The sequence below is a fragment of the Nematolebias whitei genome, chromosome 7, assembly GCF_014905685.2.
Source record: "Nematolebias whitei isolate Nwh7 chromosome 7, NemWhi1, whole genome shotgun sequence".
Taxonomy (NCBI): Eukaryota; Metazoa; Chordata; class Actinopteri; order Cyprinodontiformes; family Rivulidae; genus Nematolebias; species Nematolebias whitei.
The window spans coordinates 46184142-46209459 of NC_056504.1; the positions used below are offsets into that span (position 1 = coordinate 46184142).

At 40.5% G+C, this 25318-nt stretch overlaps 2 protein-coding genes across 2 annotated transcripts; one reads left to right on the forward strand and one right to left on the reverse strand.

Moving 5' to 3' along the window:
- Positions 1-239: 239 nt before the first annotated feature.
- On the forward strand, positions 240-24917 carry rnf207a (ring finger protein 207a). The gene is made up of 18 exons (XM_037678962.1): positions 240-430; positions 5043-5175; positions 5729-5873; positions 6101-6182; positions 6275-6350; positions 6725-6850; positions 8832-8878; positions 10622-10694; positions 12111-12179; positions 13522-13590; positions 14728-14821; positions 17449-17452; positions 18272-18449; positions 19963-20148; positions 20502-20553; positions 20635-20752; positions 24314-24409; positions 24767-24917. Exons 1-18 carry the CDS (start codon positions 240-242, stop codon positions 24915-24917), a joined length of 1890 nt encoding a protein of 629 aa, XP_037534890.1.
- Positions 2777-4444, reverse strand: zpr1 (ZPR1 zinc finger). The gene has a single exon (XM_037678963.1). It carries the CDS (start codon positions 4302-4304, stop codon positions 2958-2960), a length of 1347 nt encoding a protein of 448 aa, XP_037534891.1. The 5' UTR covers positions 4305-4444; the 3' UTR covers positions 2777-2957.
- Positions 24918-25318: the final 401 nt, after the last annotated feature.

Below are 25318 nucleotides of genomic sequence, written 5' to 3' on the forward strand. Positions count from 1 at the left end.
TGTTTTATATCGTTGACACTTGTTGTAACTGAATCTGCAGGCACTTAACACATTTCTGCCAAGGTAAGATAAAAAAAAAAAAAAAGAAGAAGTTTAGCTTATTTCAACTAATGACCCACTCTGTGCGTTACATTGTTTAGCCTCTCCTCAAACCGCTGACATATTTAAAACCACGGCGCCGTTTTGTCATTGATACGCAGCTGTACAGTTTGTCATTGTGGACTCTTGTCTGTCTTCAGATGTCAGGGGGAATCTTCTCCAGCGTGGGGAACCCGTGCGATGTGGACTGCGCAAACGTCCACCCCCTGGTGTGCCACCTGTGCCACGAGCAGTACAAATCTCCATGTTTACTGGACTGCTACCACATCTTCTGTGCCCGCTGCCTGCGAGGTCGAACCAATGACTGCCGCCTCAGCTGCCCCCTCTGTGGGTAAGGGGACAGCACTTTGTGGTCCATCAGACTCACTTTAGGTTAGGAAACCTGAGCCATGAGACCCCATGTGGTGCTAATCCAAAAATCCTTCACAAAGTGAAAACACTGAGCCCAAGGTCAAGTTGGAACACTTTTGGTGGCAGATGAACTCTTCATTTGGGTCACAACCTCTGAGTTTGAGCAGAGCTGCTTGTCTGGATCCATTTTATTCAGGATATTCGATTTGTGTGTTTTGGCAGCAGATTTTAGGATGCGCCTTTGTTGGCCAGGTTAGATGATTCTGAGTGGCTGCAGCAGCTGCACCCTCACTCCACTTTCATTTAGCCTTTGGCCCCAAAGCTGAAAAGGGACTAAAAGTTTTAAGTCCAGTCACATTGCAAACAAAGCAGACTGGCGTTTGGCGGCAGCTCGGGGTAATCAGAAGCAGACACATGACACCGATCTGCTTAATTCCTCGTTCGGCGCTCTTTGCAGTCACCTTCAGGTCAGCTGGATCAACTTCCATCAAACATGAGATGTAGAGAAGTGGAGCGTTCTCATCGTTACCCTGATTTTTGACTCATTGTTCTCCGCTGATGATAAATACTATTAAATTACTTGAAATTTATTTGACGTTGTTCCACACGCTGGTAATTTTTTTTAAGCCAAGATCAGTGGAACAGAACCGAATCCCAACAATTTTATTTTGTAATAATGCACAGAATGGGTAAATTCTCCATAATTTTTCAGCACATCTCATTGTAACAATTTAAAAGCACGATTTGAGTATTTTTTTTTTTTGTCGTTATAATAGCCGAACTTCAAGCGTTGTTCACATTTATCCACCTCACTATTTGAGTTTTACCCGTTTAAAAGTATATTATGTTTAAATTGGCAAGACAAAGTCCTGCCAACACTGCATTTATTTTATCTATAATACAAAAAAACAAGTTAAAGAATAAAAAACACAAGAATCTGACAGCTATAATACAGCCACTGTGCTCTGATTACTGTCGGGTAGTTTCTATTTCCATCCACGTCCTGCCAGCAGCTGCTCAGTCCAGAGTTATATAATCTGACAATTCAGAGCTCCACTGTTAGAACACAGTTATAACAACTAAATAAAACGGCACCAGTGGAACTGGATCAATACGATCTATGATGGACGATCTCTAAACCCAAAAGACTGGAGAACATGTTATTAATGTAGTAGAGAAAAATCTATTATTTGTCATTTTCTGTTAAAAAATAGGTATTTTGAACCCAACCTAACTGAACCTGGATAATTTCATTACAGTTCTGTGAACATAAATCAAGATTCCTTGCCTTTTATGTCAGAGTTTTAACCTAAAATAATCCAATGATAAGGAATGGGGGTGCACCGATTGCAGTTTTCTGTCTGATCACCATCTCTAAAGTCTGACCTGCCGATTCTGACCGATACAGATGTTGTTTTATAAGCGACACTGTCAGATGTTATAAGGTCAAAATGCACCTTCAATTTTCCAATCCTATTTTACTAAAAAAACATACCCTTGAACAAAATCCTAGAAACAATTCAAACTTGTTTTAACCGGCCATGAGGTAGTGCTCTGAAATATAAATGAAATTTAGACGATCAGTAAAATCCGTTTCTCATTTATCGGCCGATCTCCGATAATCAAGGGAATCGGGGCAGATTATTGGTGCGCACCTAATAAGAAATCGTGGCTATTTTAGCGCAACGTTAACATCAGGTAGTGTCAAATCATGCCTGTTAACATTGGAGTGTGTGACGTGGAGGAATTTCAGCTACTACCACACAAAACTTTAGCTGTAAAACTTACTGAGGTCAAACTATTTAGTTTGCTATGACTGATTTGAAGTTTATTAATATAGCACATGTAAAAACAACCACGGCTGACCATCTTAAATCAAACTGCCGTACAAAACGTAGAAGTCAATCTAATAATTACTTTCTGAGAGTTTCATTAAAATCATCCACGAGACATTTTGCCAACAGCAGACTTGGGCTAAAACATCCACCCTTGGCTAGTGGGTAATAACTAGACAAGACTGCAGCTGGTTTATAAACCTGTAGAAATGTAGAGCACATTAAATGCTGGTTATCACACTAATCTGGTAAGAATTAACAATTCTATTTAAAAGCAAACATAAATGTATTGTCACTTTACGCTGTATCGAGGACAGAGCTACGTAGCATTCATCAGATTATGGTGCGCTGAGGTGTTTAAAAAGACTCATTTGTTCCCCAGCACGTGTAAAACCTCTCCACATGCAGTAAAACAGCACAATCTGCTGGAAGCTCTCAGGAACACGACAAACTGAGTAACCAGATTCAGTTTTATTAATCACAGCCTCCACATTAATATACAAATAAGGTTTCCTTGATGGCTGCTATGTTTCGCAATACATTAACTCAAAATATATTTTAGTGCTTAAAGATGAAGCTTTTTGACGCAACAAATCCCCCAGCGTTAACTTGAAATGTAAAAAAAATGGTAAAAAATATGGAGCAACACAACACTGGGTCCAAATCTCTGGTTCAGTTGTCCTCCTGGTAGTTCTCCGTCTTCATGTCGTTCAGGCCCAGCTCTTCGTTCTGCTCGAACGAGCGGCTGTACTTCTCCACGGTCATCTCAGGGTCTGGATCGGGGGCGTAGACGTTCTGCATGTAGCTGTTCCCGGCAGGATCGTCCAGGACGACGTGCACGTCCAGTTCTCCCGCGATGATCTTGTCGAGCTTCTCCCCGAACTCGCTCAGTTTCTGCAGCCGGTCCGAGGTGCTGCTGTCCCCACAGACGAAGGGGTTTTTGGAGACGGTCAGGTCCTTGATGTCTTTCAGGAGGCCTTCCAGGGTTGTGAACTTCCCGCCCAGAGCTGCCATGCCCAGCTCGAACTCCAGCTCAGGGATGAGGACGGCACACGTCTCGGACTTGAGCAGGTCTCGGGTCATGTCTGAAGGGTCGGTGACGTGCAGGGTGATCTTGGTGCCCAGCTGCTCCGTGGCTCCGCCCGACTTCACCTCGTTGGTTCGGTGGCCGCAGCTGTCGCAGTTTGTGGCCATGATGACCACCTCCTTGAAGTGGGGGATCTGGACCAGCTTCATGTTGGTGGAGGCTGGAGCGTTGCACTCCGGGCAGTTTGTGGGGAACACCAGCACCTCGTGCCTCATGGTGTCCAGGTCGTTACCTGCTGGCTCTTCATCCTGGATGGCGTCATCATCATCAGCTCGGATCCCCAGCTGCTTGTCCTGCTGGACCGTCCGCTTGAACCGGGTCACCGTGAGAGCCTCATCCTTCTGAGGGGCCGCAGGGTTCTCCACAAAACTGTTCCCAGATGGATCTTCGATCACCAGCGTGAATTCGTTCTCGACGTCTTTGAGCTTCTGCAGCTTCTGGATGAATTCATCTATCCTGTGTGCCACTTCAGGGTCCGCTGCCCGCCTGCCAGGCTGGTCCTGCTCCAGACCCGCGACGGCCCGGTCCAAAAGGCCCTCGATGGTTGAGAGGGAGCCCTTCTGGGTAAAAGGAGGGATTTCAAAATCCAGCTCGGGGATCCTGGTGGTTGCGCTGTCCGCCTTCACGACCTCCCGGTTCAAGTCCTGCTTTGTTTTGACTTTCAGGGAGTAAGAAACTCCCTGATCCTGGATCCGGCCCGCGGACTGGATCTCAGTGTTCGACCAGCCGCAGTGTGCGCAGCTGAAAGAGCTGACGATTATTTCTCTAAAGAACGGTATTTTAGTCAGAAGCATGCGTGTCGTGCCGTTCTGGTAGCAGTTCATACACAGGCTTTCAATCTCGGTGGGCTGCCCGTCTTCGTCCTCCGCGTTAATATCCCGAAAAACGCCTCCGCCTCCTCCGCGAACATTTTCCTCGGAAATAAGAGACATTTTCAGCTTTAAATGAAACTTCTTCGGTGTATAAAACAGTTTACATGCGTTAGTTTGTAGACACAGATATCGCTGGTCAGAATATTCCAGATAACAGCTGACCCGTACTACCGGCACGTTGGTCAAACAAGGACTTCCGCATTTTCTTCTTCGACGGTTGCGTTGCCTGTAGATCCGTAAATCTCTTCTGCCGCCTTCAGGTTTTCTTAAGAACTGCATGAGAAAAAAAAAATCTTAAAACGGTCTGTTCTACTTAATATGTAGATTTTCAAATAACCATTGATTAAATGTTGACTTTTCATATCGAACAATTATTGTGAGAACGTTCATTCACACTTTTTTTTTTTGCCTGTTTTTTAAAAAAGTATTTCACAATCTAGTTACTTCTGATTTTAATGCTGTTTTAGTTATTCAAAAACCAAAACGTTCAGCTCATTCAGGAGATGGAATTCATGACTTTTATTTGTTTATACTTTTAAGCATATTTAATTTTATTTTGCAAATATTTTCTAATACACTTACACTTCAAATCCCTCAAAAACACGGCTCACTTTGAAATCTACTTTAGCACACTTCCTGGAGTTACTTTATGTGTGATGCAATCAGTTTGACTGACTATTTTGTGAAATGAGATTGCTTCTAAACTTGTTATAGTATTTACTAATCCTTATCTTAAAATAAGCTCGATGAGTTTTAAATAACCGTTTCTTTCCATTATGTTTATCTTTTATTTTACAGATACCAATCAATAATTAAAGTCAACAATGTCCTCCCACCAGAGGACCGCCTGCTGAAGTTTCTTGTGGATAATAACACAGACCTTGAAGAGACGGTGCAGTGTGCCAACTGCGACCAGGAAAGTAACAAAAAGGTACCGAAATGCACCCACGTCAGTTCAAGTGTCATAACAAAGGAGGTCTGGATTACCCGTTTTATTTAATCCAGTAACAATACCATAGACAGATGTTTTGTTTTATTTCATAAAGACATAATAAAAATGAAATAAAGGAATATAACTGAATTCTTAAACATAATCTAAGACAAGTCTTGCGTTGTTAGACCAAATAGATGGAGAGTAATGAAAGATTAAACGTCTGAAGAACTTAATATATTATTTTTATAGGAGGCTATTAGAATTTTATTTAGAATATACATTTTTCTTATTATAGCAAAACTTTCTATTTTTCAAAACTTTATAATCTGATGGAAATAAATGTAACAAGTTGATGATTTCCTCTGGTATTTAGCACAAAGTTGCTGATGGTAAATCTCCATTTTTTTACTGATTTAAAAAAAAAATCTTACCCGCTGAAGATATATGCACAGTTTATTTCAGTTTTCAGGTATTGTGTTTGATTTGAAAAGGATAATTAAAAAAAAAATCATATTTTATGCTGACTTTCTGTTTTGTTGTGTTTCCACAGGATGCAGGGATGATGTACTACTGCAACACTTGCTGTCAGCCACTTTGTGCGACCTGCAGAGAGCTGACACACAAGGCCCGAATGTTTTCCCATCACGAGATTGTATCGTTGGCCAAACGCACCAAAGCCAAACACAGAAAATGCTGTGAGTGCCACCTGCAATTTACTTCAGCGTAATTACACGCTAACGAGCGCGGTGCCTCGGCTACATGTTGATTATACTGTCGTATAAAGTGGTTGGTAATTTCTGTAAGTGGACTCAAATGTGTGGCGTGATTGTTTGGGAAAAAGTTCATGTGCCAACCAAAGCTTTCAGTTTGAACCCTGCTTGTCACAAACTCATGAAGTTAAAAGACATATTTGTCTCCACAGCTCTCCACGAGGAACCATACATCCTTTTCTCCACAGAAAATCAGTCGATGCTTTGCATCAAATGTTTCAGAGACATGCAAGTGTGAGTGAATTTTGAATTATCTATATTTTTTAAAAGCTCTTTCCTCATCTTCATCAAATACGCTTGGTGTTTCTGTTCTTTGGCTTCTGCAGGGAGAGTAGGACTCACTGCATTGACATAGAAACAGCTTATGCACAGGGGTGTGAGATGCTGGACCAGGCCGTGCTGGTGAGACACTCCTGCCTGCTCATGGCCATTATTATAACCCAAATAACAGACAAAATAACTGAAAGGAACAATGTGCAGTGATGCAATGCACTATTTATTAATTTTTTTTAGATTTTTACTGTGAAGTAAAACATTTTCCTGCTTCTGTTTTGCTCTTGTTCAAGCTCGAATGCCACAGAGTCCCAGTAAATGAGCAAGTTCGGTGCAAAAAGTACCAAAAGGCAGCTTGACTTAATTACTGGTTTGAAATGAAATCATTAAAAAATAGGCCTGGCATTTCAACGTGCTTTAATTTATATAATTACTTTGAGTAGCTTCAACTGTGTTATTTGCACACAGCAGCTTTTAATGAACATTTCTCCTCCGGCCTGCAGGTGGTAAAAGAGCTGCAGACTTCAACAGGAGAAGCGATCCACCTGCTGAGAGCGATGATTGGGGAGGTGCATCTGAACGTGGAGGAAGAAGAAAGTGCAATCTGTACTCTCTTCAACAGTTTACAGGTTCTATCATCTGTTTCCCTTCTCTGCTCTTACTATAAAAACTGCTTCCACAAATGTATGCGTTTTAAATGAATAATAGTGGAACAGATGTCAGAAGGATCAACAGCTTTAGTCACATCTAGCGATGTACATGGGCACTGTCATTTCATGACAGGTCAACAGTCCTCGTGATAACTGGTGATCATGTTAAGCCTCTCGTTTTAATGAGAGACAAGTGTCAGAACTCCCGTCTCTTTAGGGGATTTTAGCATGATGCGCCAACAAACCTGCGCTCAAAAGGTTGTTCTCACAAAATACATTGAGAATTAAAAGGTGCTTCCTGCAAACTAAACACAAGAAAGGTTATCCTGAATTATATCAAATGGTGCAGTTAAATAAAGTATGCATGAGTAGTTTTTGCAGATATCATAAAATGCAATTTTGGAACACTCTATATAAATAAAGCACTTTTGTCTGCATACTTCACTCAACAAATCTGAGTGTGAATATGTAATAATACATCAAAACTGTTGGACTTCATCCCAAACGGCTCTGTCAGTACATGGACGTTGCCGTTATAGACTTATTCTCAGGCACTTCGGCTGTTTCTGTAGGTAAACAAACACATTTGCAGCTGTTCATAAAGTTTGTCAACAAATGTTTACTTTGAGGACACATCAAGTATTGGGGGGGAAATGTGGATTTTGCTTCAAACATCCATCCATCCATCCATCCATCCATCCATCCATCCATCCATCCATCCATCCATCCATCATCTTCCGCTTGTTCTGAAGTCGGGTCGTGGGGGAAGCAGCTTGAGCAATGAGGTCCAGACATCTCTCTCCACAGCCACCTCTTCCAGTTCTTCAGGAAGACTTCAAGATGTTCCCAGACCAACCGAGGGACATAGTCTCTCCAGCGTGTCCTGGGTCTTCTCCGAGGTCTCCTCCCAGTCAGACATGCCTGAAGCACCTCCCTAGGGAGTCGCCCAGGAAGCATCCTTACCAGATGCCTGAACCACCTCATTTGGCTCCTCTCGATGTGGAGGAGCAGCGGCTCTACTCCGAGTCTCTCCCGGGTAACTGAACTTCTCACCCTATCTCTAAGGGAGAGTCCAGCAACCCTGCAGAGGAAACTCATTTCAACCGCCTGTGTCTGCGACCTCATTCTTTTGGTCACTACTCAGAGCTCATGACCACAGGTGAGGGTAGGAACGTGGAACAACCATACAGAGAGCTTTGCCTTACAGCTCAGCTCCCTCTTCACCACAACGGACCGACACAGAGTCCGCAACACTGCAGACGCAGCACCAATCCGTCTGTCAATCTCACGCTCCGTTCTTCCCTCACTCATGAACAAAACCCTGAGATACTTGAACTCCTCCACTTGAGGCAGAACCTCACCCTCGACCCGAAGAGAGCAATCCACCCTTTTCCGGCTGATGGCCTCAGATTTGGAGGTGCTTCAAACATCAAACATCAAAATGTATAAAACTACTTTTATTCTGTGCAGTATTCATATAGAACTTAGTAATGAGTTTCATTGTTCCATTTTTTTTTTATCTTTCTTACAGTGTTTGAATAGGTTTAGCATTTTATGAACATTTATTTAATGGAAAAAGTCATAAATGGCTTCTTCTTTTTTTTTGTTTTTTTTTTTGCAAAAGCTGCAACTTAGAAGTTAAAACTTTTAGCAGAAACGTGTAGCCCTCCTGACTGATCTGAATAATGCTCATCTAGTCTTTCAAAATACATTTTAAATTATTCTTGTGTAGTTTCCATAGACACCGCTCGGCCACTGGATGTCTCTGTTCATCCAAGTGTGAGGAAAGAGCATTTCTCTGCATAATGAGCAACCCAAAAGAGTCTGGCCCACACTGTGAAATATCACCATTTCTTTTTTTCACGATCGTGAAAACTCATTATGTATTAAGGAGCTCGAGGCCATTTTCACAGCAGTGTGAGGAATAACAGAGTTGTTTTTCTCACTTCTCATCTGACAGGAAAGACTAACAGAGAGGAAAAAGATTCTGCTGCGAGCAGCTCAGAGGTAAAACACATTTGTAAAAAATTCATGTTTCAAGATGAATTCATATTTGGCCACCATGTTTGCATCATGTGTTGTAGTCTCGCTGTCACCAGCTGATATGATACTTGTCTCTAGTGCTCTGAGCTCCACTGATCTGACTGGAATCATCTGCATCAGGATATATTTTTTAATTTTTACAAATCAGAGTCAGTCAGAGTCAGAGTTTCTTTATTGTCATTCGCACCTCATGTGGTACATGTGGTGGAGCGAAATTATGTACATGGGGTCCCAGTTACATCCAACAATAAAATGTATAAGAAAAACAGTAATAACATCTAAGATATGAACTAAGAAAAACATCAACTAAATATACACTAAGCACTCATAACATAAAACATTGAACATCAGCACAAACATGAACATGAGTCTGTGAGCAGATGTGCACGCATGAACACATCAACATTGAAACAGATCAGCAGCAACATGAAACAGATCAGCAGCAACATGAAACAGATCAGCAGCAACATGATATGTTTTTTCACAGTGATTATTCTAGTTAGAGATTCATGAGTCTAACAGCCTCAGGGTAGAAGCTGTTCCTCAGTCTAGTGGTTCTACACTTAATGCTCCTTAACCTCCTTCCTGAGGGGAGTGGGGCAAAAAGTGTGTGTGCTGGGTGAGTGGGGTCCTTCATGATGCAGGTGGCCCTCTTCCTGCATCTGGAGGTGTAGATGTCTGTGATGGTGGGGAGGCTGATTCCGACAGATTTCTGTGCAGCCTTCACCACTCTCTGCAAAGCTTTTCTTTCTGCAGCTATAGCGAGTTAAAAGCACTTGAGAGTGATAGTTTTAAAACCAGAGCCTCCAACTCGTGTAAAGATCCAGTTAATTAAAAATGAAGCCTCATGCAAAGTTCTGCTTTTTACAATTTAAAATTAAAACAATTGTTTTTACACAGTTTGCAAATCCATCCAATAAAGCACTTATTGCACACAGCCAAAAGCAAAGGAAGGAAACCATTACTTAATTATATTGTTTTGTCTGTACTGTTAGCAAAATATAATGAATAATTGAATGAATTTTAATGAAACTGTCAGAACTGAATCAGTGGAGTCAGCCTCGCATGTTTACGTTGGTGTGGTAGTAGCTGAGACTGACACCCCAAACCCATGCTCCAAGGGCTAACAGGTCGTGAGAGATATCGCAGTTTTACGTTATTTTCAAAGTTTGATTAATACGCCATCACTTTTCAACAGAAGGTGCAGCTTGGAGAGTTTAAGGATAGGCACACCTTTAATGCAAGATTTGTAACTGAGCTGTACGCGAGTTCAAAAAACGTTACAGTTATGATTTGTTGATTAAAGTGATGCAGGAAATGTTTTTCTTGTTAGACAAACAACAAACCCTCGTTTCACCGAGTGACTCCGCAGAGAACAATCTTCTTCATCATATGTCTAAGTGTATTTGGTTGCACTCTGCTGGCCAGCATCCTCCATCCTGATCTGCACCCCCACCTTCTCTACTGCCTGGAAACCATCCAGTGGTTGTGTTCCCAGAAGGATGTTAAAGGCTATTTGTGTCACACTTAATGTGCTCGTCTCTGCGTCTGTGCCTCCGTGTGTTTGTTACCAGAGAAGACAGATGAGCTCCTGGAAACACCGAGTGTTTGTGGTTTCACCTCCTGAGCTCAGTCCTTTGTGTGTTGTGGTAGGCATCAATTTGAAGGTGTAGTCTTACAAATGTGTGTGTTTCTGTGTGTTTGCAGTCAACATGAGGAGAAGGAGAAAGCGTTAAAGGAGCAGCTGTCACACCTTACTGCCCTCCTGCCAACACTGCAGGTGACGTGTTTCGGCTCGGCCCATGCTCAGAAACCATTACAGCATTAAAGACAGAACTGATAATACAATATTATAATGGTGGAAGTAAATGAATGAATATTGTTTCAGTTCGAGTTGTTTGTACTTGGCCTCAAAGGAGCCAGTGATTCTTGTACCTTTCAAAGGAGTCTTGATCCAGTTCTCCAGTTATTTTAATGGGTTTTTGCTTCTTTTTAACTAATTTTTCCCTCGTACTCGATCACGCTGTGTGAATAAAAGAACATGGAGCGAGGACAGGTGGAGGACAAAAGGAACAGTGTGACAAGCCGAAAAGCTTTTTTACTGCAGATGAATTGGATTATTGAGCACGCATCAGGATGTTTGGAAAATCAGAAAGACGTCTTTCAGAAATGGAGGATAATTGATGCCAGATTTGAGATACAGTTGATCGTGCGCAGTACGCCATTTTTCAACTAATAAGCTGTTGGAATCACCTTGTTGGTGCTAAAATACACATTTCTGACTGTTTATATGTGATTTTGTTGGTTGATTTTTACAGATTGAACTAAAGTAAGAAGCAAAAAAAGCTAATTTAAAATTATTTATTTGCCTAAATGGTAAATGGATTGCACTATATAGCACCTTTCTATCTGATCAAGATGCTCAAAATGCTTTACAACACAATCTGTGTCCTCATTTACCCATTCATACAGCACTCGTACTAGATCTGTACAAAGAATAATCAGAGCTTTATCACATTCATGCACCCATGGGACACACATCAGAGGCAATGAGAGGTTCAGTGTCTTGCCCAGGGACACTTCAGCATGTGACTGCTGGTGGAATCAAACCCCCAACTCTCGTATTGGAGGATGACTGCTCTAACCACTCAGCCAAAGATGCCCAGGGTGGTTGTTTGACTCTAAACAGGGTTTAGAGTAAACCTGAATGATTTGGGGGTCAGATTTTAATTTTAAACACAACATTCTTAAGAAAAGTGTTCAAGAAATTGACTAAAATTTTAACGAAGAAGTAGCCAAGTTGTTGAAAACCGTTCAAAAAGTCTAAAGAAAAAATTACCAGGGCCACATTTAAAATATTACAAGAAGCCTCGACTCTTTAAAGAAACGAGAGATGCCTCAAGATTTTTGCACAACACTGTAACAAGTCAAGTCTGTATCAGAGCATTTAACTGTGTGATGTGTGGTGGTGCTGTGTCAAACTTTGTTTCAGCCATGAAGCAACGTTGTCGTTAGAAACTGTATTTTTTGGCACCAATGTATATTTCTGCTGTAAATTTGTGCATTTTAATGGTTTATTACGATTCATGCTGTGGATTCATGCTTCAAGTGACCCTTCAGGATCTGCAGCTTTGTTTCAGTGGTAACTTCCTTTTTCATTTTTCGCCTTTTAACTTTCAACATCTGGTGTTTTTAGGTCCATCTGGTCACTTGCTCAGCCTTTCTCAGCTCAGCCAACAAGTTTGAGTTTTTGGATATGGGCTATGTGAGTATAACAACTGTATAAAACTGTTTGTTGTATTTTATGTATTATTTTACTTTTAAATGTAGTATCGGTGCAGTACAAGATGTAACAAGTGAAGACTAATTACATGAGCAGAGAGACGGATGAATTAAAAACAGAAACATTATGAGGCAGTAACCCTTTGGATCAGTGAATATATAAACATTATATAAATACAGTAGTCCCTCGTTTATCGCGGGGCATCCGTCCCTGCGATAAGTGAAAAAACATATATACAACAAATATATATATATATATATATATAACAAATATATATATATATATATGAAACACTTCCCACACTCTTGCAATATTCTAAACAATGTTTCTAAACTCTAAACGCTCTAAAAGAGCACAGCATGTCATGATTTCAGCTTCCTGCTTCCTCTGCTCTTTGCCACCTGCAAGTGCTCTTGGCCACGCCCACTTCTCCACTCTGCACGGAGGACAGCTGATCAGCTGCAGCGGGAAGTTTATCCTGCAGTATGAGCTGCACAAAAGGTGCAGGAGGTGCTAAATAATAAAAAATAACTTATTTTAAATAAAAATCCCATGCCGATCGTGCGGCTCATCCATCAATCAGCAAATTGTGTGTCATGTCAAGTCTTATTTTGAAAAAACGTGATAAAGCGAGCCCATGATAAACGAACCGCGAAGTAGCGAGGGACTAGTATACATTATATACACACATATACATGTACATACACTCTTATAACGATTGCGGCTATACCCAGATATAAGGACCAAATGGAATTTACAGTGTTTTTTTATGTGATAAATTATACAATAAGCAAAGGACGGGACTGGAATCCTGAAGAGCAAAGGGGTGATTAGGAATCTTGTAGTCAAGGGTGATAATATTGTTCATCTTCCTTACGATGGAGGTCGGGGTCGGACGTGGGGAAGGCTGACCCAAATGGTTCCACAGAGGAGGAGTCAGGAAACAGGGGGACATCAAGGGTAACTCACTGGAGGCGCAGAGAGAAATACAAATCATTAACATTTGGTTTTAAACACGAGTAAAAGGCTAGAACAAGACTACTGTTGGCAGGTAATGCTCCAGCGCTGGCTGAATGTCTCCTGCAGCCTTTCATGCTCCTCATGCTCATCAAGTCGATGATCCTCAGGTGTAGCTAACCAGAGTCTGACTGTGGGTGCAGGAGCTGACAGAGCAGAACTCCCACAACTCTTGAAGAATCCCTGGCTTTTAATGATGTTTTATTGGTCAGAGAAAATATTTTGTATTTGCTCGGCTGAACTGGTTTTAAATGTCCATGACGTGTCAACGAGGTGAAGCCAAACTTGGATGTTCTTGCTCGCACAGCAACTCATGGAGCGACTGAAGAGGATTTCAAAGCTCCCTCATCGCCTGCGACCGGTGCAGAGCAGCAAAGTGAGTGCATTTATTTCAGTAATAATTACCCATCATGCTTCAGTCCTTCCCAGCACAGTTTCACCTGTTTGTCCATTACATGTAACACTATGAAATAAATGAACATAAGAAAGAAGCACTAATCTGTAATCTAACGAGCAGAAACTACAGTTCATGCTTTCAAACAGTAAAATGTGAAATAGACAATTCACAACTAGAGAAATTGCATTTCCTGCAAAAATGCAGTGTGAGTGCTTATTGCTGAATAACTTGCTGAAAAACAGCTGAAATTAGCTCAAAAACATGATGAGTTTTAGCTGAAAAGGAAGAACAAGCCCCACTTAAGAAAGCAGAAAAAACACATATATGCTGACTTATGTTTAAATAAGAAGAAATGAGCATAGGAATTTGAAATTAGCCAAAAAAAACCATGAAATTAGCCACACCAAAAAAGTACCGGTAGCTGAAAATGCAGAAAGAAGCTTAAACCACCAGAAAGACGCGGTAAGAGCTGAAATAAGCTCCAAAAATGTGGAATTAGTTAAAAATGTTTAAAAAGCATAAAACAGCACAATAGCTGAAACTAGCAGAAAAAAGCTGAAAAGAGCATAACAAGCTGAAATTAGTAGAAAGAAGTTAATTAGGCTGAAAGAAGCAGAAGTTACCATGAAAAACCAATTCATCTGAAAACAGCTGAAATTAGCTAAATAATGCTAAAAATGTAGCTGAAAAAGTACAAGCTTAAATTAGCAGAAGAAGAATGAACATGTTTGCTGAGCAATGCCTGTTGATGTTTTTATCTACTTATTTAGCTATTTTTAGCTTCTATATAACCTTTTGATACCTTCAGCTAGCCATTTGGTAGCTGTTGCTATTTTAACTTTGTTTTTTACATTTAGCTACTAGAATGCCTGTTTATATCTACCTATATTTCTACCCACTTTTAGCCACCCCTTTGCTACATTTATGTAGTTAGCCTTTTGATATTTAGCTACTAATTTATATTTTCCTGTCTTTAGCTTGCATTTTGCTTCTTTTAGCTTCTACAGCTCCGTTTTTTCCCACAGAAAATGTATTTTCATTGTTTGTTTTACTCGTTCTTTACATTCTTCTCTACAAGTTTTGTGCCTCACAGATGTTCTTCGTGTCCCCTCGTAGATCAACACGGAGTACAGGAGTGAGTTTGCTCGTTGTCTGGAGCCTCTGCTGCAGCTCGGACCACGCCGCCCTCCTTCTGTTGCCGGTTCTACAAGTGTAACAAGGTAAAACCACTGAACCACTGACCTTTGCTCTGACGATACATTATTCCAATCAGGTAATCTGTTTTAGGATGGTGCGCTTTTGCCGCACAACCCGGGGCATCTTTTACTTTCTTTCAAGGAAGGACAAAAGCTCAGGTGGAAAATTTCACGCTTGTGAAGCATCCGAGATCAAAATCCCCCAAACAGTTAGCAGGTTCAGATGGGGAGGGAAGGAGGCGCCATGCTGGGTGCCACTATGCCAGTTATTCTGTCTGTCTGCCTGCAAGCTTTGTACTCAGATATGTTTACGTAATTCACCTTACTGGAGGTCTGGGAGGGAGGCAGGCCGTCCCAATTTAGAACATTCTGCTCCTGCTGGTCCAGACAACGTTCAGGTGATGAATGGCTGAGTAGCTGTGCTCACACCCACTGGACAGAAGTCAATGACATCATACTGCTTGCAGACCTTTATTTATACAGGTTAGTTCCCTTTGAGCCTCGAAGACTCGTTTACAAGAGAGCCCAGTTACATACAACATACAGGCAGATGAGAAAAAGAGAACACGAGGATGGAGGACGTTAAAGATCAAATGTCTCAAAATCAAAACCAAACGTATCTTGGCTGTTTTCGTTGGATGTCCACGTGCATAAATTCCTGATGGATGGTTTTTTTCCACATCACCGTCTCCCAAATATTCACAGGTCTTTAAGCCCACCAGCACACTGACAACTTTTCTTTCCAACGAGCTAAACGCCCTGCCGCCGGTGCACGACACGAGGCGGGACGGCTCTGGTGTCCGGCCGGCTGGCACTATTTTTATCAGAAATTCACAGAACTCTCTTGGATTCTGCTGCAAGTTGGCACACGACAGAAGCCGGACCGTTTGGTTCCGGCCCGCTGAGGTCACTGTTTTAGGACACAGGAAGTGTCTTTTATTGACGTCACTGGTGTGAGGACAGAGGCTGGGCTTGTGTGATGGAGCGAGAAGGATTTATAGTTTAGACGGGTCCGCTGCTGATTTATCTGGAGAGGAAACAAGAGAATAAAGGACCTGTCCGACTCCGGGTAACTAAGTTTATTTTATTACAAACTGGAGATTGCAGTTTTGATGGTTAGCAGATGTGACAGCAGTAAATTTAAGCAGGATGTAATAAATTTGTCTAACTTTCAGCTATTTATTTTATACATTTCCATAAAGGATATGAATAGTGTTGGATGAGAGTGATGCTTGGCAAGTTTTCATTAAATCTTTACTTCATGGTTATAAAAGCTAATTGCATTTTCTTAGCAGTTGGTAGTTTGATATAAAACTAGAAGTATTTTATGCAGTTGGTGTCTGATGGGACGGTGCAGGATGCAAACGAGACTCATGAAAAACCAGCTGGCTATTTTTATCAGGGTTTAACACAACAGAGGATTAGTTTTATGATGCAGGCGTGTTCTTTAATCTGATTCTTTACCATACGGTCAAAGTAAACTGCGTTGGATGCTCAGAGGGCAACAGTTGTTTTAAAGTAATTTACCAAACTGACACGATTGTTAGGCAGGAATGCTGCATCATTGTCTTTATTTAACTCATATATTTTATTTATTAAAATGCCTTAATGACTGTTTGCGGATTACAGTAAAATGTGTGGAAGTTTGTGAGGAAATAACTTTGTGTTAGCAGCAGGGTGCTAACAGAAACAGACAGGTTTGAACATCTTTTTATTACATTATATAAAAATTATACTATTTCTGGCTGCAGCTCACCTGCCTTCACCTGGACTCAGCGAATCCAAAGCACATGCACAGCTTGTTATTAACAAAAAAAGCACTTTAAACTACATATGTAAGATACTTATTTCCAAATATTTGTATATATTTTTATATTGCACTTGCAAAGTCCAATGATTTTTGAAGTATTAAATATTTACTGCAGTTTTAAAGGTTGTGGTTGAATTATTATACTATATGTTCAGGGCATAAAATGGTAAAAAATACAAAAAATTATTTATTTTTTTTAGATCTTGAAACAATATAGTGTTTTTTTTAGTCTTTAAAAGCCTGTTTACTAATTTCAGACACAAGACAAAGTGGTTTTTATTGTTGATGGACACAGTTACACTCTAAATTATCTTTAATATTAATGACAAAATGGAAACTGGATGTTTCATTTAAAGGTACTCAGAGAAAACTATGAAATTAAACAAACTATGTCAAATGGTGCATTTGAAAGAGTTTACTTCAGCAGTTTTCCAGGAATATTGATATGCAATTCTGAAATGTGGGTACGCACCTAATGTAAATAAAGCACCTGACTGAACCTGCCAAAAAAACAAATAAAAGCTTGAGTCACATGATCAATTTACCTTATGTTGGCTGCAGTCTGTGTACTAAACAAGTAACAGCATCCAACAAGCGTAGTATCAAGAAGACATTCATGTGAATCTGCTGCTAAATGAAAACAAACAAATAAATGTAGAAAAAACTTTCATGAGTAAATATCAAGAATTAAATAAGGCAGTGGACCGCCACAACGGCAGAGCTCGTTATTCAAACTTATGCGGCTTTTCAAAATTTCCATTGGCCAGTAAATTTACTGGGTACCACTTTACAATAAGGCTCCCCTTATAGATGCTAATAAATACTTTATAGATACGTTATGAATTCCTCTGTAAACACTTTATAAATCATTAATAACTGTTTATTATGCATTAACGGTGACAGAGAGACAAAACTGACCAGTTTCTTGTCAAATAGTGAGCCAAGTCTGCCACTTATATATTTCATCTAGATTTGTTAAACACTTGATACTAAGTTACTACCGTGTAAGCCCAATAAGCATTTGTAAACCTAATTTTTTAAGGATATAATATTAGTTGTAGATACTTATAATGCAGTAATGAAGAATAATATTATAGACTAAAGAAATTTGTTTACAAATGCTTATTGTGCTCACAAGGTAACTTAGACTGAAATGTTTAAGATAACAATTCTAGATTAAATATCTAGGTGGCAGATTTGGCTCACTATTATAATGCATAATAAACAGTTATTAATGATTTATAAAGTGTTTATAGAGGAACTATTAACATATATAAACTATTGATTAGCATCTATAAGGAGAGCCTTGTTGTAAAGTAGTACACATTTTACTGCTTCAACTTTTTTTTGACTTCACAATTATTTACCTTTTTTCAGAATCTGAGTGTTTTTTTTAATTTTGTTTCTTTTGTTTGTTTTTTGTAAATAAAGCACATAGTTGTTAGCAGCCATTCACAAGTTTGCTTACAACATTTTAATTTAATAACACAATAACCACTGATATGAGCAAACCGATGTGCGGGTATGTGGTTGTTGTAATGAGAAATTTAACAAAATAAATTATAAAGAAGGAAATCACGAATCATAAAACCAGAAGTTGTGTAAATATTCTCTAAATAAGAGAAGAGTCATGAACGTCTTCTGCTCTCTGCAGGCTCCAGTCCCCTCTGTCGTTAAATTGCCTCTCCCCGTCTCTCAGTGAGATGCCTCAGGGCTCTGTGTTTGGGCGCAGACCCACGTCTCACAGGAACATCTGCACCAAGGTCCTGCTGGCAGAGGGCAGGGAAACGCCTTTCACCGAACACTGCCGCAGCTATGAGAGCACCTACAGGGTGAGTGGCCCAGAGGCAACAGATCGGAAACCAGTTGAACAAGTGAACAAAAACCATAAACTTACTTACGGGGTATGTATTTATTGAGGGGAAAAAAATACTAGAAAAAAGCCTCCTTTTCCAAAAAAAAAAAAAAAAAAAGATATTTGTTTTAACTTCTGTCTTAAACAGAATACATGTTTGAAACAGATATTTGATTGCCTTGAGATTTTTCTCGTTTAAATCAATTATAATACATAGACACGTGCTATAATTATCACGATCTGCTGTTTTAAATGTTGAACCCACGCGCAGGAAGCCGACGGGAGACTCCAAGGGAAAAGTAAATACTTTGTTTATTAAATAAACAAAGCAAAACGCTGACAGGGCAGTAAAAAAAAAAACTTACTTTAGGAAATGGAAGAGGAAAACAGAACATGACAGAATCCACAGACAAATGAAAAGACACAAAGACGCTGAATAAATAGATTCAATTCAGTTTATTTATAAAGCGCCAAGTCACAACAGAAGTCGTCTCAGGGCACTGAACAGAAACATTCATATATATATATAAATAATTTAACACTATTTATCTGAGGAGCAGCTTTGAGTTTAACTCCATCGCAGAACTCTCATCTTGAGCAAGCATGAAGGCGACAGTGGAAAGAAAAAGCTTCTTCATGAGGAAAAAACCTTTAGCAGAACCAGCTCAGGACAAGCGGACCATCTGCTTCGACCGGCTGGGTTTGAGAGGAACAGATACACAGTGGCAGGTCAAGAATCACATGTTAAGATAGAAATAGTATCAAATGAAAACTGTTCAATTTTAACAATTCATTTAAGGAAATGAGGTCAATTTGTCCTCTAGTAGCAGCATAACAAGCCAACCCTAACTATAGGATTTATCGAAAAGGAAAGTTTTAAGCCCAGTCTTAAAACTGGACAATGTGTCAGCCTCACGGCCAGAAACTGGAAGTTGGTTCCACAAGAGAGGAGCCTGATAACTGACAGATCTTCCTCCCATTCTGCTTTTGGAAACTCTAAGAACCGCTAATAAGCCTGCAGTCTGACAGCAAAGTGCTCTGTTAGGAAAATAAATGGGAAAATAGAGACACTGACGAGACATGATGACAAGCACCTGGGGTGATTGGCAGTGGAGACAGGTGTGATGGGAGGTAAACACAAGGAGGAGAAACACAGGGGAGTGCAGGAGAACAGAAACCCAGAAAACCCCACAATAAAGGACTCCAGTTTCCTCCCACAGGCCAGAAACTTGCATGTTAGGTTCACCGATAACTTCAAATTGTCCCTAGGTGTGGGTGAGAGAGCGGATGGTTGTTTGTCTTCTTTATGTGTATCGTGATGGATGGATGGATGGATGGATGCTCTACTGAACAACAGGAATACTGTAGGAAAAAGTCATCTGTCTGCTTTAGTCCGAGAGCCTATAAGAACAGAAGTTTAAATGTTCCAGCAGCTCATGTTTTACTTGTTGGGAGGGGAAATAGGAAATGTCACGTTTGTGCTTTTATAGACTCTCCAGACAGAGATTCAGATTCTAAAAGACCAGGTCCAGGAGATGCACAGAGATCTGACCAAACACCACTCCATCATCAACACAGACAAGATGGGAGAGATCCTGGACCGGTCGCTGCTCATCGATAACCAGATCGCTGCCCAGTACTCCACTGTGGAAACCATGAGGGCCATTTTTGAAGAGGTACGATTGTATCTGACCTTCAGCGGAGTTTAAACGAATAACTTTTATCATGCAAAAAAATATTCATACTGTGCCCTGAATCTATAAATACTGTAAATATTGTTCAAAAACGTTCAATACAAAAAAAACGTTCAATACAAAAAAAAAACGTTCAATACAAAAACAACTGGACTTTATCTTCACCAGCATGTAAATACTGTTTCATTATACTGTATTTATTCAACTTTACCACGTTGTTGCTCATAATGTATGGGATTTTTCTGTATAAATCAGCTGTCTACAGCAGATTATAGTGGAACAGATTAAATGTTTTGTATGTTTTAATGAGCTCATCGAACACATTTTGTTTGCAGATCTGGGATGAGACTTTTCAGAGGGTTACAAACGAGCAGGAGATTTATGAAGGTTTGTCTTTAATTCTTATGAACACAATTCTTTTTATTTATTTTTTTAACCAACAGTAGTTTCTCTGCTCGCTGACTGCAGCCCAGCTTCACGACTTGATGCAGCTGAAGCAGGAGAACTCTTACCTCACCACCATCGCCAGGCAGATCAGCCCCTACATCCTGTCTATCGCCAAAGTCAAAGAGAGGCTCGAGCCCAGGTGAGGTGATCCCAGACTCCAACTGATCCATCTGATCCAGCTGATCCAGCTGCAGCGGCACAAATGAGCCACCACGAGGCAAAGATTATGCACAATACGGGGATAAATGTAACAAGAACTAGTCCTAGAAAGTTTTTTAAATGATTCTGAAAAATATTCATAGCCTAAAATTGATTTATTTACAAAGTTAATATCAATCAAAAGTGAGCTCAATAACTTCAGCCTTTGTTGTTCATGTTATTCTTAATCTGAGCAAAGTTTCTGGTAAATCCGTTTATTCCAGCTCCTTTGAACAGACTCTTGATGCAGGGCAGGATCCATAAAGCACCAAGTTTGCAGTTTAATGCAAAAACATAAAAATCTATTCTTCATCTGTGATGTGTGGCATTTGATTAAAAAAAAAAAAGTACAAACAGAATTTAAAGTGATTTTCTGTCAAACATTGTAATAAATTAAAGTCTGGTATTCCTTGAAGGAACGTTCTTTGCCCGCTGCCTTCCATGCCCGTTTTAGACCAAAACTCATCTAAACCATTTTGACCAAACCTAAAATAAACAGCCATATGATGTCACACTCCGATTATCTGTTGTGAACAACTCTGACCTACAACAACACATTTTAACTCAGTTTCTGTAAAGTTGACTGAGTCATGGCCATTTTTTTTATTACTGTGGCAGCCATCTTCAATCAGGCTAACTTCAAAAATTAAACAAGTTGTAGGTGCACGCCTAATTCTTATTTTCTACAACTTTATTAAAAATGTGTTCAGTGGTTTATGGGATGTTTTGACAAACAGACCTGGGTAAAAACAGGTTGTCTTTGTTGTTGCCCAATGCTAAAAGGCGAACAGTGTCGTGCTCTGCTGGTAGCTGAACTCAAAGCGTAGACAGAGGTGGAGAACTCGGGGGGGGGTAAAATAAAAAATAGTTTAAAAACAAAAGGCTGACGTGGCAGCAAAACTTACCAAACATGGACACATTTCAAATTCTTTGTGAACTGAACCGTAAACTGGATGCGATTTGTGAGAATCGCAGGCCACTTGTGGCCCCTAGGATGCGCTAGCAGGATGGATCAGATCTCGGGGAATCATGCACGGATCAACGGTGCGTCCACCAAATTTGGACGTTTGGGATTCGTGAAGACCAGCAAAGACTCAAGGCAGTCATAAATCAATACAGTGCTGCCTGTCCCCAAAACAAATGTTGTTTATTTGAATTCGGCTCCCTGGCTGGCGTTGACAGGCCACCTTATCTCAATTCGCCAGGAAGTCCTGTAAAATTTGATGCTCTGCCCCCTCCCCTCCCACCGAGGAAGTCTGCAGACCTATCAGAGGGACCCGGCTGAATAAACATTGCATCATCAATTCAAAACTCTTGTATTCTCTCTGGCACTGTCCCAAGTCAACCTCGACACCCTAGAGAGTGTTTACAGATCTCACCAGAGGGAATTGACTGATTATACGATTCTTTTCAGAACTCTTACAGTGCCTCTGGAGTGTCCTTGGACACGTTCACCGCTCTTGTCGTCTCCCCTTCCCTGCAAAATGTCTGCATCACTATGTGCGGGGTGTTTTTTTCAATTTCAGGCTATCTCTCCTCGGCTAAGGAGTGACAGTCTGTTAGGATTATTTTTTTTGCCTCCAAATCCTGTACGTGTCACGTTCATTACTTTGTCTGTCTAAACAGGTCTCACTTGTAAATGAGTCTTTGAGGCTCAATGTGATGTATCTGTATAAATAAAGTTTGAATGAACATGGAGGGAAACAGAAAATGAGCCTTAACAGGACAATGCGGAACACTGAGACGCTGACTTGCACTGTCTGGAAAAAAAAAAATTGCCACCAAAAATATATATATATACGTCACACATTAATATTTTGTTGGACCACCTTTAGCTTTGATTACGACATGCATTCACTGCGGCATTGTTTCGATAAACTTCTGTGATGTCACAAGATCTATTTCCATCCAGTGTTGCGTTAGTTTTTCACCAAGATCTTTCATTGATGACTAGGCACTAGGCATGATGGGTGCATCACTTCACCTGCCTCTCCTCTTACCCTGATGCGCCCATCACTCTGGAACAGGGTAAATCTGGACTCATCAGACCACATGACCTTCCATTGCTCCAGAGTCCAATCTTTATGCTTCCTAGCAAATTGAAGCCTTTTTTTCCAGTTAGCCTCACTGATTAGTGGTTTTCTTAAGGGTACACAGCTGTTCAGTTCCAGTCCCTTGAGTTCCCTTCGCATTGTGTGTGTGTAAATGCTCTTACTTTCACTATTAAACACAGCCCTGAGTGCTACTGTTGTTTTTCTTCGATTTGATTTCACCAAACGTTTAAGTGATCGCCGATCACGATCATTCAGGATTTTTTTCCAGCCACATTTCTTCCTCGGAGACGATGGGTCCCCACTATCCTTCCAGTTTTTTAATAATGCGTCGGACAGTTCTTAACCCAGTTTTAACAGTTTCTTCAATCGCCTTAGATGTTTTCTCTACTTGACGCCAATGATTGGACCCTTCTCAAACAGACTGACATCTTTTCCACGACCACGCCATGTGTCTTTCAACATGGTTGTTTAAAAATGAGAAGCAACTCATTGCACCAGTTGGGGTTAAATAACTTGTTGCCAGCTGAAACATAATCACCCGTGCAGTAATTATCCAATAGGAGGCTCGTACTTATTTGCTTAGTTAAATCCAGATGGCATTTTTTTTTTTTTTTGGCCAGGCAATGTAATATTTTACCATTTTATTTATTTTATTAACCTTTATTTAACCAGGCAAATCCCATTGAGATCGCAGATCTTTTTTTGCAAGGGAGGCCTGGACCTAAAGGCGGACTAACATGCATGTTTTTGATCTGTGGGAGGAAACCGGAGTACCCAGCGAAAACCCACGCAAGCTCGAGAAGAACATGCAAACTCCACACAGAAAGACCCCCAGGTCCAACCAGGGATTAAATCCAGGACCTTCTTGCTGTGAGGCAACAGTGATAACCACTGAGCCATCGTGCTCGTATACATACACTAACAGACATTGACAAACACCTGGGGAAAAGACAATCGGGAACAGGTGGGAGTGGCAGGAACTGGAGCTGACTACGAGGAAAAAACACTAGGGAACACAAATCTTCACAAACAGACAAAGATCTAACATAATTATAAAATAAAATGCAAGTTATTGCAGGAAATAGATTTGAACATGATGTTTTTTTCAATATTTAATGTTATTCTTCTGTCTTGTAATAATCCTTCATGATGTTTGCAGCAATGGTTGTCCAGTTCTTGAACTAAAGACTCTTTTGGTGTTTTTAGTTTGATTCGATTGTTTTGGCTGTTTTTATTCCAACCTGTCAGCGATTACTGAATTGAACCATTTCCCAGAATGTAAAGTACAAAATGCTTATTTCCATTTATAATCAATCCCCTAAATAAAGTACATCATCTACTTTGCATAGGCTGGTTGAAAGCAAAAGTCAAACTTATTAAGAGGTGGGCTAAAACACGTGTTATTTACAGATAATCATGTTTTCTGCTCACGCTTGTCTGATTTTTAGGTTTCAGGAGCCTAAGGAGAGGATGGATGACCGAACGGAAACGATGCTGAAAATCTATGAAGACAGCAGCATGATGTCGAAGGAGAACAAAAACAGGTGTTTGTTCTTCTCAGCTGCACCTTTTGTCAAAAACAAGCTAAATATGAGCCAAAATAGTACCAATTTCAAAAGATTTCTTTAGGTTTGACAAAAACAGGAATTTGGGTTTTATAGTCATGCAAATGTCTCTGTGGCTTTTAAGTATTAAAAATTATTGTTTGCTGTTTAATTAAAAATCTTACGTCCGTGTTGCAAACAGGTACTTTTATTTTTTTTTGTCTGTGACAGAAATGTTTTAATTAAAGATGCTAATTGGCTGCGGTTTTATCAAAGCCATACGTTTTTTATGGTCAGAATCGATTCTAGGTTTGGATTAGAAGTGAATGTTATTTTTCTTGTTGTTGTTGTTGACAGCGACTACCAGAGCTGTGTCACCGACCAAGACAAAAGCAAGAACAGCCGGCCACTGGTGCTGGAGGCCGTGGAGCTTTCTGTCAAGAGCAGTCGAGCGGGGAGGCAGAGGGGCCCCTCGGAGGCGTCCAGTAACAGTGACATTCCCTCTTAAACACCGTCATTTGATTTCTGAACCCCCCCCTCTCCGGTTCAGTGGAACAACATCCCTCATCAGCCACAACAAGCCCAGGATGGTGTGATTTCCTCAGCTGCCTACATGTAATACAGAAGGTGACATTTTCTTCTGAGGCGAGCTCTGACACTAACTGGATGAACACGAAGGCCGGAGACTCAGAGCTGTCGGAGCGGGACGCAGTAAAAGCTGCTGCATCTGACCACTTCTGTTGAGGTTTCTGCTTGTGTCAGAAACTTGTTGAACCAGTTCGACAGCACATGTGGAGCACAGAACATGGAGCGAAGTCTGTGTCGCCAGAGGTCACATGTCCAATGGGTCATGCGTCACTGTCAAAATAAAGCAGGGTGTTTTCTGTAGTAGCTGCTTTACAAGAACAA

Coding starts and splice junctions, on each gene's coding strand:
- rnf207a (XM_037678962.1), top strand. CDS start 240: ATGTCAGGGGGAATCTTCTCCAGCGTGGGGAACCCGTGCGATGTGGAC. Junction 6,851..8,831: donor CTCTCTTCAACAGTTTACAG/GTTCTATCATCT, acceptor CTCATCTGACAG/GAAAGACTAACAGAGAGGAA. Junction 13,591..14,727: donor GACCGGTGCAGAGCAGCAAA/GTGAGTGCATTT, acceptor GTCCCCTCGTAG/ATCAACACGGAGTACAGGAG.
- zpr1 (XM_037678963.1), bottom strand. CDS start 4,304: ATGTCTCTTATTTCCGAGGAAAATGTTCGCGGAGGAGGCGGAGGCGTT.